At 45.0% G+C, this 15056-nt stretch overlaps 1 protein-coding gene and 1 long non-coding RNA gene across 2 annotated transcripts in view; both read right to left on the reverse strand.

Annotated features, from left to right (window-relative positions):
• LOC128153810 (uncharacterized) overlaps positions 1 to 15056 on the reverse strand; it is a 275250-nt gene that overhangs the window by 183269 nt on the left and 76925 nt on the right. The gene's annotated exons all lie outside the window — the stretch shown is intronic.
• Positions 7013 to 12032, reverse strand: LOC128153806 (potassium voltage-gated channel subfamily C member 3-like). Its single transcript, XM_052813585.1, is given in 3 exon segments — positions 7013 to 9000; positions 9609 to 10139; positions 11945 to 12032. Coding segments are annotated over 2 exon segments (1299 nt in total). The 5' UTR covers positions 10101 to 10139; positions 11945 to 12032; the 3' UTR covers positions 7013 to 8193.

The following is a 15056-nucleotide window of genomic DNA, read 5'->3' on the forward strand; positions in this document are numbered from 1 at the left end:
TTACACTGGCAGACTGGGCTGTGATGTGATTTTCCTCCTCTTCCTCTCCACCCCCACCCCCTGCCTGCCTCGCCCCTGCCATTGACTTCCTTGATATATCTGCTTCCTCCGATTAAAATACTACAAGGTGACAACACTGAAGGAGGAAAAAGGAAAGTGGGGGAGGGAGACAGAAAGGCATTTTAAAAGGATGATTCCCCTTGCACCACTCACACAGAGCACAGCCCCCCCCGCCGCCGGCCCCACACACACTGTGTTACTGCAGCAGCCCAGACTGAAGTCAGAAACTCGGCCTGCTGAGGCATGAGAGGATGTACCTCTCCAAGCTGCAGAAATGAAAAAGAAACTCTCCCCTCCCTAGCACAGATGAGTCCCAGAAGAGATCTCCCCGGCAAAGTTTTGCTTCTGAATTTCCCCGTGCCACACAGGCACATCTGAAAATACATGGCATAGGCTGATGGACTCGGAGGAGGAGGCAGCCGCACTTTCAGGGCTTGGGTCAGAAGAAGGACGCAGGTGAACTTTACCCAGAGGCTGTGCCACAATTTGAGGCCAACATCAGGTTTCAGTCAGAGGTGAGTGAAGGTGCTGGGTTCGGGCTGCGTTTCAGGCACTGCTCGGACCAGGGATGCACAGCATGAATGCTAGATATTCTGTCCTTTCCAGCTTGCTAATATGGAGGGAAGGAGGAAGATGTAAGGACATATCCAGAAGAAAAGGGATTCCAATGAGGAAAAACAGGAGCACCGCTAGACTAATTGGCTTTGGAGCAGTTCATGTTTCCCTGAAGTATACAGCAGGACTATATCCTTCCAGCTCATTGCTACTGCACTAGCAGTAGTGCAGGGGTAGCAGAGCACACACAAGCAGATCGGAGTTGGGGGACACTAAGGAGTAGCGAGGGGTGACTAACTCTAGAGCAGATATCAGGATTGCTGGAGGATGTATGAACAGACAAGTCATTTACAGTAACGTGGAAGAAAGTCTGAGATGAGAAAGATGGCAAATATTAGAGGTTTTCTGTAAGTAAAGATGTGTAAAAGAAGCATACCTCAGGATAAGCTGGGGTCTCCTTTCTACACTCTGTCACAGGACAAGGTATACAATGAAAGCGAAAAGGCAATTCACTTTAATGTTGGGTTTTTTTTTTTTTTAGCACAGTATGCACTTAACCTGACATAGGATATCACTGAGACCACAGAATTTCTGCCTGTTCAGGAGAGAATTGGACTTTTTATAAGTAAAAAGCTTTAAATCATGCCAAGAAATCTCCCAAATGGAAAAGCAAAAAGCCTGAGACAGTCACTGTACAAAACTGCTAGGATGGAGGAAGCCTTTCTTAGAGCACTATGGCTCTACTCAGTGCATTTAGAAATTGCAGATCTCCAGTTCATAAAGCTCAAGAGCAGAAAGGCAGGAAAACCATTTAGAAAAAAATACACTCAGAGGTACTTACACCGTGCATCTATGCTGCAAGTGTAAAGTGCAATTTACAGCAGTTAGAGGAAGGAGCAGGAACCATGAAGATGTGACTTCACCACTTTATGTTACTCACATACTTATCTGTGGTCAGTGACAAGCTGATACAAACTGCATTAAAGCCGCTGGTGCTATGTCCTCAATGTTATCACCAATGATGTTATTACCTGAGGCAGCTAATCAGGGCTGTGAGGGAAAGACCATCCCAGCAATGCTCACACATTCGTTATCGTCCAGCATGGGTCTATCCTGGTCCAGAATAAATAGGAAGCTTTTGCCCCAGGCTGGTAGCTGGGATCTTAAGCCCACTTAAACATGTACTTTGCTCCCAGACATGCTTAAAATGAAGCACAACCTCAAATGCTTTGCTGAGTGAGGGGTTGAGGCTTTCCTTTCTTTAGTAATTCCAAAGACAAACTGTAAGGGTGTCCTATCTGCCAAAGAAAGCAAATGTCCCACAGAGCTGTCTTGGCTGTGTCCCCTCCCAACTTCTTGTGCCTCGCCATCCTTCTGGGCACGAGAAGGTGAAAAATCCTTGACTTAGTATAAATACTACTTAGCAACAACTAAAAACATCAGTATGTTATCAACATTATTCTCTACTAAATCCAAAACATAACAGTATACCAGCTACTAGAAAGAAAATTAACTCTATTCCAGCTGAAATCAGGACAAAGGGTTTAGCCACTGGTAAGTTTGTGGACTAATTAGCTCATCTTTAGGAAGCACTTTAAAGATGAAGAGTCCTGTGCACTCTAATTGTTATTATTAAATATACCTCCAAGGCAGCAATGTGAAAGGAGAGAATTGTGCACTCTGTCACAAGCTTTGTAACAAACAAAAAGCAATAGACTAAAACTACAACCTGATCTACGCTATGAAATCATATTGGCTGCCAAGAACCAGGTGAATAGATATGGATATGGCACCTAACACTGCTAACACAGGGGGCACAGAGGATCAACTTCATGCGAGGCTGGGGTGAGGGAAGGATATTCACTTCATATTTTGCTCCCAAATGAATGGTGGGACGGAAATTTGTTTCAAAGAAACCGAAGCAAGCAGTAGATTAAAGTCAACCTCATTACATCATTCAAGCTTCCTTCTTAAATAGTGACAAAGGTGGCCTCACTGGAGAATGACTTCTGCCGTTTGGCAGCCAGGAGGGAGGATGGCTGCAATTAAGGCCTTTGGTGGGGAATTATGAGTCACTCCTCACCGGTTTTCCTCCAATGCTCCTCTGCAGGCAGGGGTAGGCTGAAAGAAGGATACTGAGAGTGTTAGATAGGAAGGATTTAGAACAGCAAGCAGCTGGTTTTTTTCAGGCACAACCTTTAGGCTGAAAACAGGTTTGTTCAACATGTGATAGCATCAGTGTGGTTACAAACTGCCTGGCCACAGCAAGTGGACAGGGGCCCCCAAACACACACACACTCTCCCATCATTCAGTCACCAAGGATTTTCCATCACTTCTTTGCAAACTTTGTGAGATGTGAATTAAAACCTTTTCAGGCAAGTACGTCATCAAATCTAAATATGTCCAGGAGAGCAGGGCTACAATTACACAGAAAAACAGAAAGGCAGCAATATCTGGAAGGGGTACTACTTGCACTTCAGTGAGCAGAAGTTTAACAGCATGACCATCTGAGAGTCAGGGTATCTCTTGAGGATGCTTGTTCTTGAGTCCTGAGAAACATCCAGATTTGGGAACTTTCATTCACTTCCTGCATATGTCAAATGCATTTGCTTTCTGTGAGTCAGAGCCTGGGGCTTCACCAGGCTCTGACTTCACCATCCACAACTGAATTTCCCTTTGCTGCTGAGTCACTCTGCCCACAGACAGGCTGTGCAGATGCCCTGTACATGCAGGCTGAATGATTGTGGGAGTGTGCTGCACCAGACCCTAAATTTTCCATACCCTGAGGCCCCAGGAAAGTCACTGCCCTCACTGGCACAACAAAGTCTGACCAGTCATGGTGCTGGCAGTATTCAGGGTAGCCGAGAACATGGCTTGTTTCTCTGAAAGTGTCCGGAGCTGCGTCAGCGGCCCCTCTCATCCATTTCATGGGTACAGTAAGTCTGACATCCTATCCCTTCTGGAACAGTATCCGTCTCTGTAATAGCCTTTGTAGGGGACGAGAGAAGCAGAGGATGGGGTTTGGTCCATCCCATAATGAAACACTTGACCAAGAGATTTCGTGCAAGGGGCTTATGGCTTCTTCATCGCAGGCTGGGTCCAATAACTGCACCATGTTCAATGCACAGGGAGCACAGAGTTCTCACAACCCTCAGAAGCACAGCAGCAAGCATATGCTTTGGAGTATTTGGGGATGCTATGGAGTTAACATGGCTAAAATCACTGGAAATTCAGCCAATTGAGTTTAGACAATATTAAGAAAACAGACTCAGAAGAGAAGGACAGGAGTACTGACCTTTTAACTGCTTTCAGGCTGTCACCGGCTGGTAAGCAAGTAGGAGTTAATGTTATCTAACAGTGATGAATGGCCACTGTGAGCGGTCCTCTACCTCAGTTTGAATGCTGCTCACCTCACAAGCCCTGCAACTGTGTCAAAGACACAAGATCAAATTGCATCAGCTAACTTGCTGCCACTCTGTGGCAAAAGGGGTAGGGAGATGGAGCATGAAACTGGCTGCAAATCAATGCAGGAAAAGGGTGTGGGACACAGCACACTTGGCTACCTTGGTCAGGTTCCACTTGCAGCGGCAGCAAAGAACCTCACTTTGTGCAGTTACGCCTGAGAATCTCATCTGAGCAAGAAGACTGATGACCAGGATGGCTCATTTTGTCTTGCTGCAGAAGGCTTTATTCTTCCTCTCTCTGCTGCTCCTGGTGAGTGGACAATGCTAGTCTGAAAGTGCTTGACTGGGATGGGGACCAGCCACAAAACACACTCCTTCAGAAACCTAGCTTGGAAACCAGGCTTACGTGGAAGTGCCAAAGGGTGTGGGGGTCTAGCAGAGATCTCATGATCATGTATTTATTTATCACACAGGGCACCAGAAACAGCTTGGTCCTTAACCCACTGTGAGAAAATTTGTGTTAAATACTTTATTTTTAAGTGGAAGAGGAAAGAGTTTTGGAATAGAATAAGAAAACAAGCACTGGGGGTGAATGTAGCAACCTAGCAAGATAGTGACTTCTAAGCACAAAGTGCATGACACTGCTGGTTAAGGAAACCACCTCCTAAAAATCATGTCTGGGAGTCCAATACAATCCATCCCCATGTCATTGCTCTCATCTACTAGATCACCTATGGCCTGAGACCTGACTCCCTACTCCTATCCAAGCACTGCAAAAGAGACTGAAAACTGACCAGAGGCTACAGTTACCAGCTCCCCAGCAGGGCCAAAGGAGCAGGTCATAAGCATGGGTAAGCCTCAGTACCTTCCTTTGTTGGGCTGCACTGGAGCCATCAGGGAATTGTCCCACCAACTGCTCTCATGGTGGATAACACCAGCAGGCAGCAATGCTTTTCCCTTATCACTCACTAAAGCACAACTCCTCACAGTGCTCCTCTTGCTGGAAATCTTCAGCTAAGGGGCTCCACAAGGGAGAGAGAAGCGTGGTCTAGAGAGGGGAAGGGACTCTCAACTGCTTTGCCAAAGCAGCATTGCCAAGAGCAGGCCCCTTTTCCCCATCACTTTTGCACTGTGTGAAGCTGTGTTGGTGTTTCCCAGTGACAAGCAACTCCTCATCCTTCCAGACTGGGGAGCACTAGGAACATGAAAGGAGGGGGAGCTGTATATATTTCATGCTAATTCAGAGGTCAGCACAAGTTAGCAGTACTGGTCAGCATACGTAAGGGAGTTGTCTGCTGGGAAAGCCTAAGCTGTTTTGCGGGAGTGTGTTCTTTTTACCGATATTTTCATGAATGGAGTCAAAGTGCTTTTTGTCATATGATTTCGTTTTAGGCAGTCCTGCGAGGAGCAGAGATTTGGACTCGATGATCCTTATGGGTCCCTTCCAGCTTGAGATATTCTATGATTCTAGGATGCTATGAGAAGTGGGTTTTTTTACTTTCTGATCAATAAAGATGGAAGGATTTTCATGAGCTAAAAATGCCTCATTACATCTTTCTTATGTTGGACATAACATCTGTATTAATATATTACTGTGTTTGCCTACAGAAGTTTTCTCTTGTTTTGACTTTTATTGCAATCAAGCCTTCAAATCCCTAAACCTACTGTGGAGATAGTTTTATAATTTATATGTTATTAATATACAGAAAGCTATTTTTCCACAGTATCTTCTGGTGACTGGACAAACCTCAAAAGAGGCAACTCCAGCATGTAGCCAAGACAGTATATTTCTGTCTTCGGCACTTTGAAACTCAGCTGGATGATTATTCTCTGGAGTGAATTATATCATTCACTGCACTGTTCTCTAAGTGTATTTTTTAAGTAACTGTTTTCCTTATATATATAGCATTTTGACTCACAGAAAATGAGACACTTTCCCCAAGGATACCATAACATATATGTTATGAAGATCACAAGCAAGGCATTGAAATCCAACTAAAGCTTGGCAACACTTCATAGGTGATGATTTTCCATATACTGCTCTTTAACTGAACTACAAATATCGATCTAACCAATTCTGCTCGCCACCAGCTCCATGCAGGTTTTTTGAGCTTAGAGTACATATTCTTCCTCTGATAAACCCAGTGCTGAGTTCTCAGCAGGGTTAGATCCTTTGATAAGAGGAACTACAGTTCCTCTATCACATCAACACTTAACGTTGCTGCTGTAACTGCTGTTTTTATGACAGAGGAGTGGATGCTAACTGACATGACAGGAATGTACATTTGGATCTAATGGAGTTGTGTTACAGAGAGCAGTGTAATAGCCTGTTCTGATGTTCATATCATACTTTCTGTGCAGAAGTGGGACTGCCATGTGCATTTGGAGACCACACTCTTCTGAGGACAGCAGTGAAGGCTGCTCCCCTCAATTGCAGAAAAATCTGTCTCCTGTGAAGCAGCTGCTGAAAAACGGATGTACACCAGCAGAGTAAACATGGAAATAAGCACTGCAGCATTCTGAACTACCTCCTAACTTCGCAGCCAGTAACTGTTCCAGGGGATTTGACTTGGATTCTTAAAATGGGGTCATGGCCTATGATTATATCATGGACCCTTTACCTGACTGGGGAAAACTTGAGAACAGTCCTGATAAATCTCTGTTAAACTGTTGCAATTAATATGAATTTCCAAGAAGACTATACATGTCCACAGAAAACATAGCACCACTTCGATCTCATCAAGAAAAATTCCTGTGCGTCAGCATGTGTAGCTTTACCCTGGTCACCCCCTCCACTCTATGCATAGCAAAGGTGGGTGCAGGAGAACACCTAGGCCTTCCTTCCACTGCCAGGGTGTCTCCAACTTTTCATGTGCTTTGTGCCTGAAATGTTTGCAGTGTTTTTTCTTTCTCTTTAGATGAAAACTAATTCATTGTAATTGCATTGGAATAGAGGGAAGTTACCTGGCATTTCAATAAAAATAAAGCAGCCTTAAAATGCTATCCTGAACAGGAAAGTCGTAGTGACAGACAAAACTTAATCAAAATTGCAATAAAAATACAGCCTTAATGAAATTTAAATACATAAATGTTATTGTATACAGAAATTTTTACTTACTAAACGAAATAATCTTAGCACATCATCCTGCTATATAAACAATGGGATGTGGGGTTTTTTTCATAGCTCAACAATATTTGTTATTTCAAAATTAATCATAGGTAACAATTAAGACTATCCAGTTAGTTAAAAGATAAATATTCCTAGTTTATATCTATGCCTTAAGAAAGTAAATTACATTAAAATAATATTGAGTACTGTAGATTATGTTTTGAACAGCAAAACCCATATAGATATTTTGGCTAATAGCTCAGTGACTTTGTTACATAAAAATCAAGAACTGTTGAAATGTGTTCATCCACTGAAAGTTTCCAATGCAATTTTGATCTCACTGAGGTCAAGGAAAGGTTGCCATTGAATTCAGCAGAGCCAAAAATGATTTGCTGTCAGAGGGCTCCCTTGCTGCTACCCGAATGCCACAGCAGTTCCTGTGAGCCCGCAAAGCAGGTTATCAAACAGTGCTGGCTCTCAGGACCACAGATATTCAGTTCAAACTGCTGCCTTCTTTACATGTGTGTGAGTGCAGGCAAATCAGATGTACTGGCTTGTTTAGGTAAAAGGAGGAAACAGAACATTGTTAAAAAAAAAAAATACCCAGGCTTCCTCCTCACTGTCAGAGCAGGACCGAGCACAAATCTTCTTTCCCAGCATACAAAATGAGATTATGGTCTGTCAGGTGATGGAGGGCATAGCTAGTGTCATGGGGTGTATGCCAGCTGAGGGAATATGCTGTGGCCCCAGGTCATGGAACTGGGCTATGTGGTGCACATTCAGGCTATAATGCAGCATCACAGCCTGCCTCCAAACAGCTAGATGAGAGAGAGGCATGTAAAAGAGCATGGGATGAAGTACAATATGGGAAAGACCCATGGGATTCAACAGGTCTGATCAGTTGTGTATCAAGTACTGCAACCTGAGGCCTAAGCAATCATTTGAAACATGCTAAGGCAGCAAGTAAATGCAGTAAGAACTATTTGCACTCCCTTCCCACCAAGGGAATAAACCATGCTGAAGGTTTACTGCTAAAGGCAAAAGGGAACAGAAGTTCTGAAGTGTTAATGTTTCTTGCTCCTTTTCAGCTTCTGTTTGAAGTTAGCAATGTTGTAATAGCTTTTAAATTTCACCAGGAAAATAGGTATTGGGATAATAATAGTTAACATGCCGAATACCGCAGCTAAGGCTGCCGTCACTTGGCCAACTGTGGTGAGAGGGATAATATCTCCATAGCCCACTGTAGTGAGTGTGATCAAAGCCCACCAGAAGGAAACAAGAATGTCAGTGAAGTGCAGCTCCCCTGTGTAGGAGGGATGGCTACCAAGCAACTCCCCATAGAAAAAGAGAGCACCAAAGAAGAGGGTCTCAAAGGCCAAAATCATCAGCAGGATGCAAATCTCTCTGAGGATAGACTTGAGAGTGTAGCACAGAACCCTCAGGATCAGTGGCGTTTCTATCGGCTTGGATATCTACAGGAGTTTGAGGAGATGATAGACAATGCGAACAAAGCCCAACCAAAGCCCCAGGCTTGGCATTCTCTGAATCTGCCCAGCCACAAAGAGCTCAATATAAACTGGGAAGAGGGCGAGGAAGTCAACCACGTTCAGGGGATTTTGGAAGAACAACTTCTTGTCTGGGCAGAAACAAAATCGCACGGAGAACTCAAAAGTAAACCAGAGAACGCAGAAAAGCTCCAGGTGAAGCAAGTAGACAGCCTGGTGGTAATAGGGTTCATGGTCGTTGTGGGAGACAGCAGAATAGCCAACAGAGGTGAAGTTAGCAGTAAAGAACTCAAATTGTGCCTTGGTCTCCTCACAGAATATGATGACAATTCCAACGATGAACAGCAGAGAAATAAAAGCCAAGCACTGCAGAGGGAGGAAAGGGCACACATGCAATTAATTCAACAAACAAGTATTGCATAACCTCACTGCCCCACCACAACCCCAGGATCCCCTCCACAGGCACAGTACAATCCCAGACTAATCTTTCTCAAATCACCATTGTTTTGCTCACATGCAGTGCATTTTCTCCTTCCGGATTTGAAAAATAATAGAGAAGATTGGAGTCAAAGAAAAAACCACCTGAACTCATATATCGGAGTTTGTAAGGACGGGGAAAAGTCTGACAGCTGGAGTAATACAGACAGACTCACACTGAGGGCCTCTTCAGCACTAAATGTTGGCTCTAGAAATACCAGCAGCACAGAAAACATCCTCTGCAGTCTCTGACTTGTGCTTGTTGCTCTGCATGCCTGCCATTTTAAAGAGGCAGGGGGCATGCATTTTGTACAGAGAACAGGGACAAGAAGAGAGAAAGAGGTGTCTGTTAATGAGAAGAGAGAATTTTATTTTCTTTTTTAATCTGGCACTCAAAGCATACTTATCAAAGCTATGAACCCATTAGCATTTTTCATGGACCCATTCCAGTAATCGCAAAGGACACAGGCTATGTCCGTCTCCACATACAGTATTACCTTAGCACTGAAAGAGGAAAAGGGTTTTTCAAATAGAGACCAAATCTTTGGCTGCCACCTGGTTCACCAGCTGAAATCCCTTCTTTCTGTCTGGACTATGAGGCATTGGTCATCAGTCTGTTCATTTTCATCCCAAATGTTAAACTCCTCTGGATGGACCTCTTTATTATTCAGCTTCAGCCAGCAGCAGGATGCTAGCTGTGTCTCATTTATTTCCCAAAAAGTCAACTCTTCTTCTAAGACTGACCTACAGGTATTGATGGGGCAGTGGAAATGTTTGGTCCTGTAATAGTTCTACACATAGCTGAAGATCTCAGCACTCCTATCAAAAAAGAACTCTTTGGTGGTGGGATCATAGTCATAGATGCTTGGGGCATGGGGCTCTGTTAAGCTGCACAGCTTGGTCCCTGGGAAGGTCCGGAGGGTGCTGCTGTATGTCTCATATCTGACTCCCCCAATATTCAAGATGATTTTTTCCTTGGAGCCTTCCATCTGCGAGGGAGGTGCAAGTCCTCATAGGCTCTTGTTTATCTTCAGTCAAAAAGAGAAGAACACAAATTAAAAGAAGTAAAGTAAAGCAAGTTTTGGAGCAGGAAGGTTTTCCAGGGCACCTAATTCCAGTGCTTTTAAAGCACATTTTGTACCTGCAACCTGCATCTCCTATAGGCAGGAAGGCACTTCTGCCATTTCCCATCATGTTCAGTGCCTGTTCCCAGACTCTGCTCCACGGCCATATTGTCTGAGCACTTTTCAGGAGATGCATCAAACAAAATGACAAACATCTGGTTTGCATTGCTCTCCCTCTCAGCTTCTCCCCATGGGGACAGAGCACACAATCCAGAGTCTGTTTCACCACATTTGTTCATATGCTGTAGATAATCATTGCGATAAACTAATTTGAGTCTCATTCCCAAGGTGTTCCTTCCACTATCCCTCCCCTCCTCTAGTTCTTCCATCTCCGCCCCCAATTTCTTTCTGTACAAGCAGTAAAGCACACCTCCATGTGCCAAAGAGGTAAAACAGTCATCAACAGCTTATTCTCCAAACAAGTCTTTAAACATAATCTCCTGTGTTGAGCCTGGCATAACAAGTTTCACAAGAGATCCTGCTGCCTCGTGGAAACATTTAGGTTGTCCGAGTTATGTTTTTTCCTTGAGTCTTCCCTATACAGAGTCCCACTGAACCAAATCACCTTTCTCTCTGCAGGAAGCTGCTCTTTACCTGGAATCTATATGCAGGATTCCTGGACTAGATAGAAATGCAGAACAACATACTGCCTCCTCCTTCAGGGCTGGCTGACATCTCAGAATAGCACCAGAACCTGCTGCCAAGGCCTCTGGCATTGGAACGCATGTTCAGTTGCTTATTTCCTGTAATACATCCCCTGTTTTGCTCTTCAAAATCCTACATACCTGGTAGAAACTTGAGCCCTGCTTTATGAACATTATTCTAAGAAGGAAGGGAAACCAAGGATCTCTGTAGCCTCAGAGGCACGTAGGAGAGGTGCAGAATAGGGGCAGGATGCTCCTGAGAAAGTGACTAGGTCTTTCACCCACAGGTATCCACTTCTGACTGTCTGTACCCCTCCATTTCCCCTCCTCCATTCCTATAGGTTTCCATCCAACTTTCTCTTACGCCCTGCATTTCTAGTTCTGGCCCTTCTCTTCTTGTAACAGAGCGTGCTTCTCTATCTTTCCTTCTCTTACCCAGAGGTGGCTGCTCAGTGTGCTGGAACCATGCACACAGAAACTCCAGTTGTCCCTCCTCCCTTTTTTGCAGAAAGTGCTGAGCATGGGAGTCACAGGTCACTTCTGCAACAAACCTTTCCATCCAGGATTAGCAGGGAAACAATCCCGGCATGAGGGGAGACTCCCAGAAGTAAAGAACTACATACAGCACTTCATTCAGCTTTATCAGAAAAGACGAAGCTGCAGCTTGGTCACACGCTCATGGCACAAGAGAATTACTGCCCATTTGCTGTCCTTGCCAATCCCAACATACGTGAGGCTCGATGCAGCTTTAGCCTAAAATTTCCAGTAACTTCAACGAGAGCAGGATTGAGCATAAGGACTAAAAGTGTGCAGGCATTGCTTAGTACTTGCTGCACAGGAATCCACACAGCGTGATTCTAAGCAGGTTAGATTAATTCAGCACTCAGCAAATCTGGAGTTACATTATTGGCCTCTGTTGCCTAGCTTTCTAAAGAGCACAGTGATTTTTGAGATCCCAGCTAAAATTGCCTTTACCTGCTTAGAGTATCTGCCAGACACCTCTTGCTCAAACATAACAATCCCCATGTGGGAAATGAGCCGAGAAGTGCCATTTCATATTCTTACCTTGGTGCTATTACAGCAACTCTGCAACCAGAAGAAAGGAGAAGAGACTGGGAAGAACAGAGACAAATTCAGTGAAAACAGGGTGTTCGATGGCTAGTCTCCAAAGCTCAACTCTCATAGATGCCAGAAAACAAAACCAGCCAATAGCACTGAGAAGATGCAGAGGCCCCTCTCCCTTGTTCTCTACCCTATCAGCAGTCGCCCTCCCCGCTCGGGGAATAACACTCAAACAAGAAGGCAACAACTGCCAGGCCAGATAGATAGGCTCTCACTACACTGCCACCCGCTGCTCTACTAACAATCTCAAAGGGCCATGGTGTCTGGGAAATACGTGGAGCTCAAATGTCCTAGGACCAATTAAAGATTAAACTATCAAGCCACAGAAAGGCAGACAGAGCATTGTTCTTTCTTGGCTGTGCCTTATTCAAGTTTGAGTTAAAAAATAATATAGAAAACAACAGGAGCAAACAAACAAACCACCTGACCTCCCATCTTCTTGTCACACTCTCTCCTTTTTTGGTTTAAAGGGCTTTTTCTTCATTTCTGGATAACCCAAAGCTTAATCTTTCGAACCCACTGATTTTAAACGCATTTTTTGTCATCGATTACTCCAGGAAGAAGCTTAGCACATAGTTGTTAATCTCAGTCAAGGCAGGCATGCTGCGTGTGGAATTTACTTTCAGCCGACATTCCGAGGCCATTTCTAAGTATCACCTCTGCTTACTTCAAGCTCTCTGGAAAGAAAGCAGGAAAAGGAATTTCCTTATTCCCAGCAAGAGCAAGACTATTCAGAAGGCATGGGGTCTTCCTTTTCAGTTACTCAGAAGAAAAGCAGATTCATGTCTCTTTAGAGGAAGTATTATCACAGTTCACCTGCAAGATTTTTCATTTTAATCCACTACCTACATTACCCTGACACACTGAAATCTCCCTTCTTTTAAAAAATAGGTTTTCCATTTAGGCCTTTTACCTAGGTAGCAGTCTGGTTCTTCGCTCCTCATTAGCACTTCACCTGCAGGTGCAAGTAACCTCACTCACCCTAACCATCCAGATTCCCAAAGTACTACAGGGACACCACAGACAATCCTGGCCTCTTCTCTCAGCCAACACCGCAGCAAGGCTGCAGAAACTAGAGTGGCAAATTGCTGCCAATCTTGTGTGGGACATTCTCGGCAACAAGCCACCTTTGTCCATTACCTCCCAATTCTGTACTGAGCAACCTCGTAGCCAGACATCACAAGCAGAGCAACAGCACAAGCATAATTCCCCTTAGATCCAGACTCTGAAAGCCCATGAAGCATGTGAAATCTATGCTAGTTCAGTCCTTGCTCCCTTCCATCTCTGTAACAGACACCAAATTCTTCAGCTTTTTCTCCCTCTCCACAGAGAATAGGAATGAAAAACACTCCTTTTAATTTAATTTCTGATATGTCTCTGAGGTTCTGGAAGCAGGTGATCTGATCAAGTTTGATGTATCCTATCTGTTCCACAGCACTGCAGTATTTGCCTTTTACAACCTTTGCACTGCAGCTGATTTCTGAAATCCAGAAATAATCTGGCAAGCGAAATGACACATGGTGTTCCTATGCTCTGAATAAGACCCTTTGATTGCAGTGAACAGCTTGTCCTTTCAGGACATTTTTTAAGCAGATGAAAACTGCAACTGCATTTCCAGAGAACGGGGCCCTATTCCAAGTTTTCTCCCTGCCTCATATCTTCTAAGAATTCGCTTTCACTGCGTGAGGCACTGCGGGAGTTTGGCAACAAATGTCAAATCTGCTCCCTCAACCTTAGAGTAATGAAACTCTTGTTTCAATTTGGCCTACAATTATTAACACCAAAGAACAAGGTAGACTTTTGGGGGGGGGAGGCAGGGGAGAGGAGGTTGAAGCTGTAATGAACTGAGGCATTTTTCAAATATGGTATTTTAACAGAACTCATTCAGCATTTCTTTCCCATAATCTGTGGTATTTAATAAAATAAATATTTCGTACAGGGCAGCAGTTCTGTAATTTTTTTCCCATTCACTCATATTCAGATGCACATGGTCTCAACTATGCACTCAGGCACACTCGTGTTAGTCTAAATTAGGGGGGGCTTCGTTAACTGTGTTTGCGCTAGAATGTAAGAGGAGTTTTAGCCTTCCAGTACAAGCACTTCTTCAGAGAAAGTTCATAAAAAGCTGGGGAGGATGACTAACAGTTTTGCAAACAAAGATCTTTCTTTGGAGTACTGAACAAAAAAGCTTAAGCTATCCTAAAGTCCGTCTGCCTTGAGGAAAGACCAAGCTACCCTTCAGGTGGTGGAGATAGCACCAAAACCCACAGGCTTAGCTTTTCTACTAGCAAAACCAGTGTAAGTAGCTTCTGTGGGCTTCCACCACCTCCGGTGCTTTTTTTCCCATCCCACATTTCAGTTCTACTGCCCTTCTGACCTCTAACACAAGTGTATTCCTGGGATTATGCAAACAGATCGGTGAAAACATAAGTGGGGAAAAAAAAAAAAAGCCGCCAAACCCAAGATGATTTACAACCTGGACCGTTTATTGATTCAGCCTACTGCAAAAACCTGCAAAACGTTGCAACTGGAAAGAAGAGCAGTTAAGTCTTCTGCGAGCGCAGACACACACGGCCAAGGCTGGGCGGTCAGGGACACCGAAAGCAGCCGTATGATCCGCGCCACTTTGCTGAGGAGAACTGCCTCCTGCCTCTCCCTCGAGGCCCGTGGCGGGCTCCGTCTTCCCGGCAGCGCCGAGTCAGCGAGGTCCCGCGGAGACAGCGCGAAGCCCTGCGTGATCCGAGCGCCTTCCCCTCTTGCTGCGGGACTGTGCTCCACGCCCCACCGGGTCCAGCAACCCGCCCGCGAGTCCTCTGGCCACCCTTCCTCACACCGCTCTCTGCCCTGACCCCGAACGCACCTCACCGTCCCGCAGCTCCCCCAGCTACGTGAGGGGAGAACACGTCTGCTCTGCGCCGCCTCCAAAAACCCCAGCCCCTCTCGGCCGGGGGCCGCGGCCCCTGCGGCGAATCGCTGCCGGAGACACCCCCCCCCACGCCTGGGAGACGAGTCCCACAGCCCTCGGGCGCGCGCGACCTCCCCAGGCGGGCCGAGA

This window comes from Harpia harpyja, chromosome 18 (assembly GCF_026419915.1).
Source record: "Harpia harpyja isolate bHarHar1 chromosome 18, bHarHar1 primary haplotype, whole genome shotgun sequence".
Lineage (NCBI taxonomy): Eukaryota > Metazoa > Chordata > Aves > Accipitriformes > Accipitridae > Harpia > Harpia harpyja.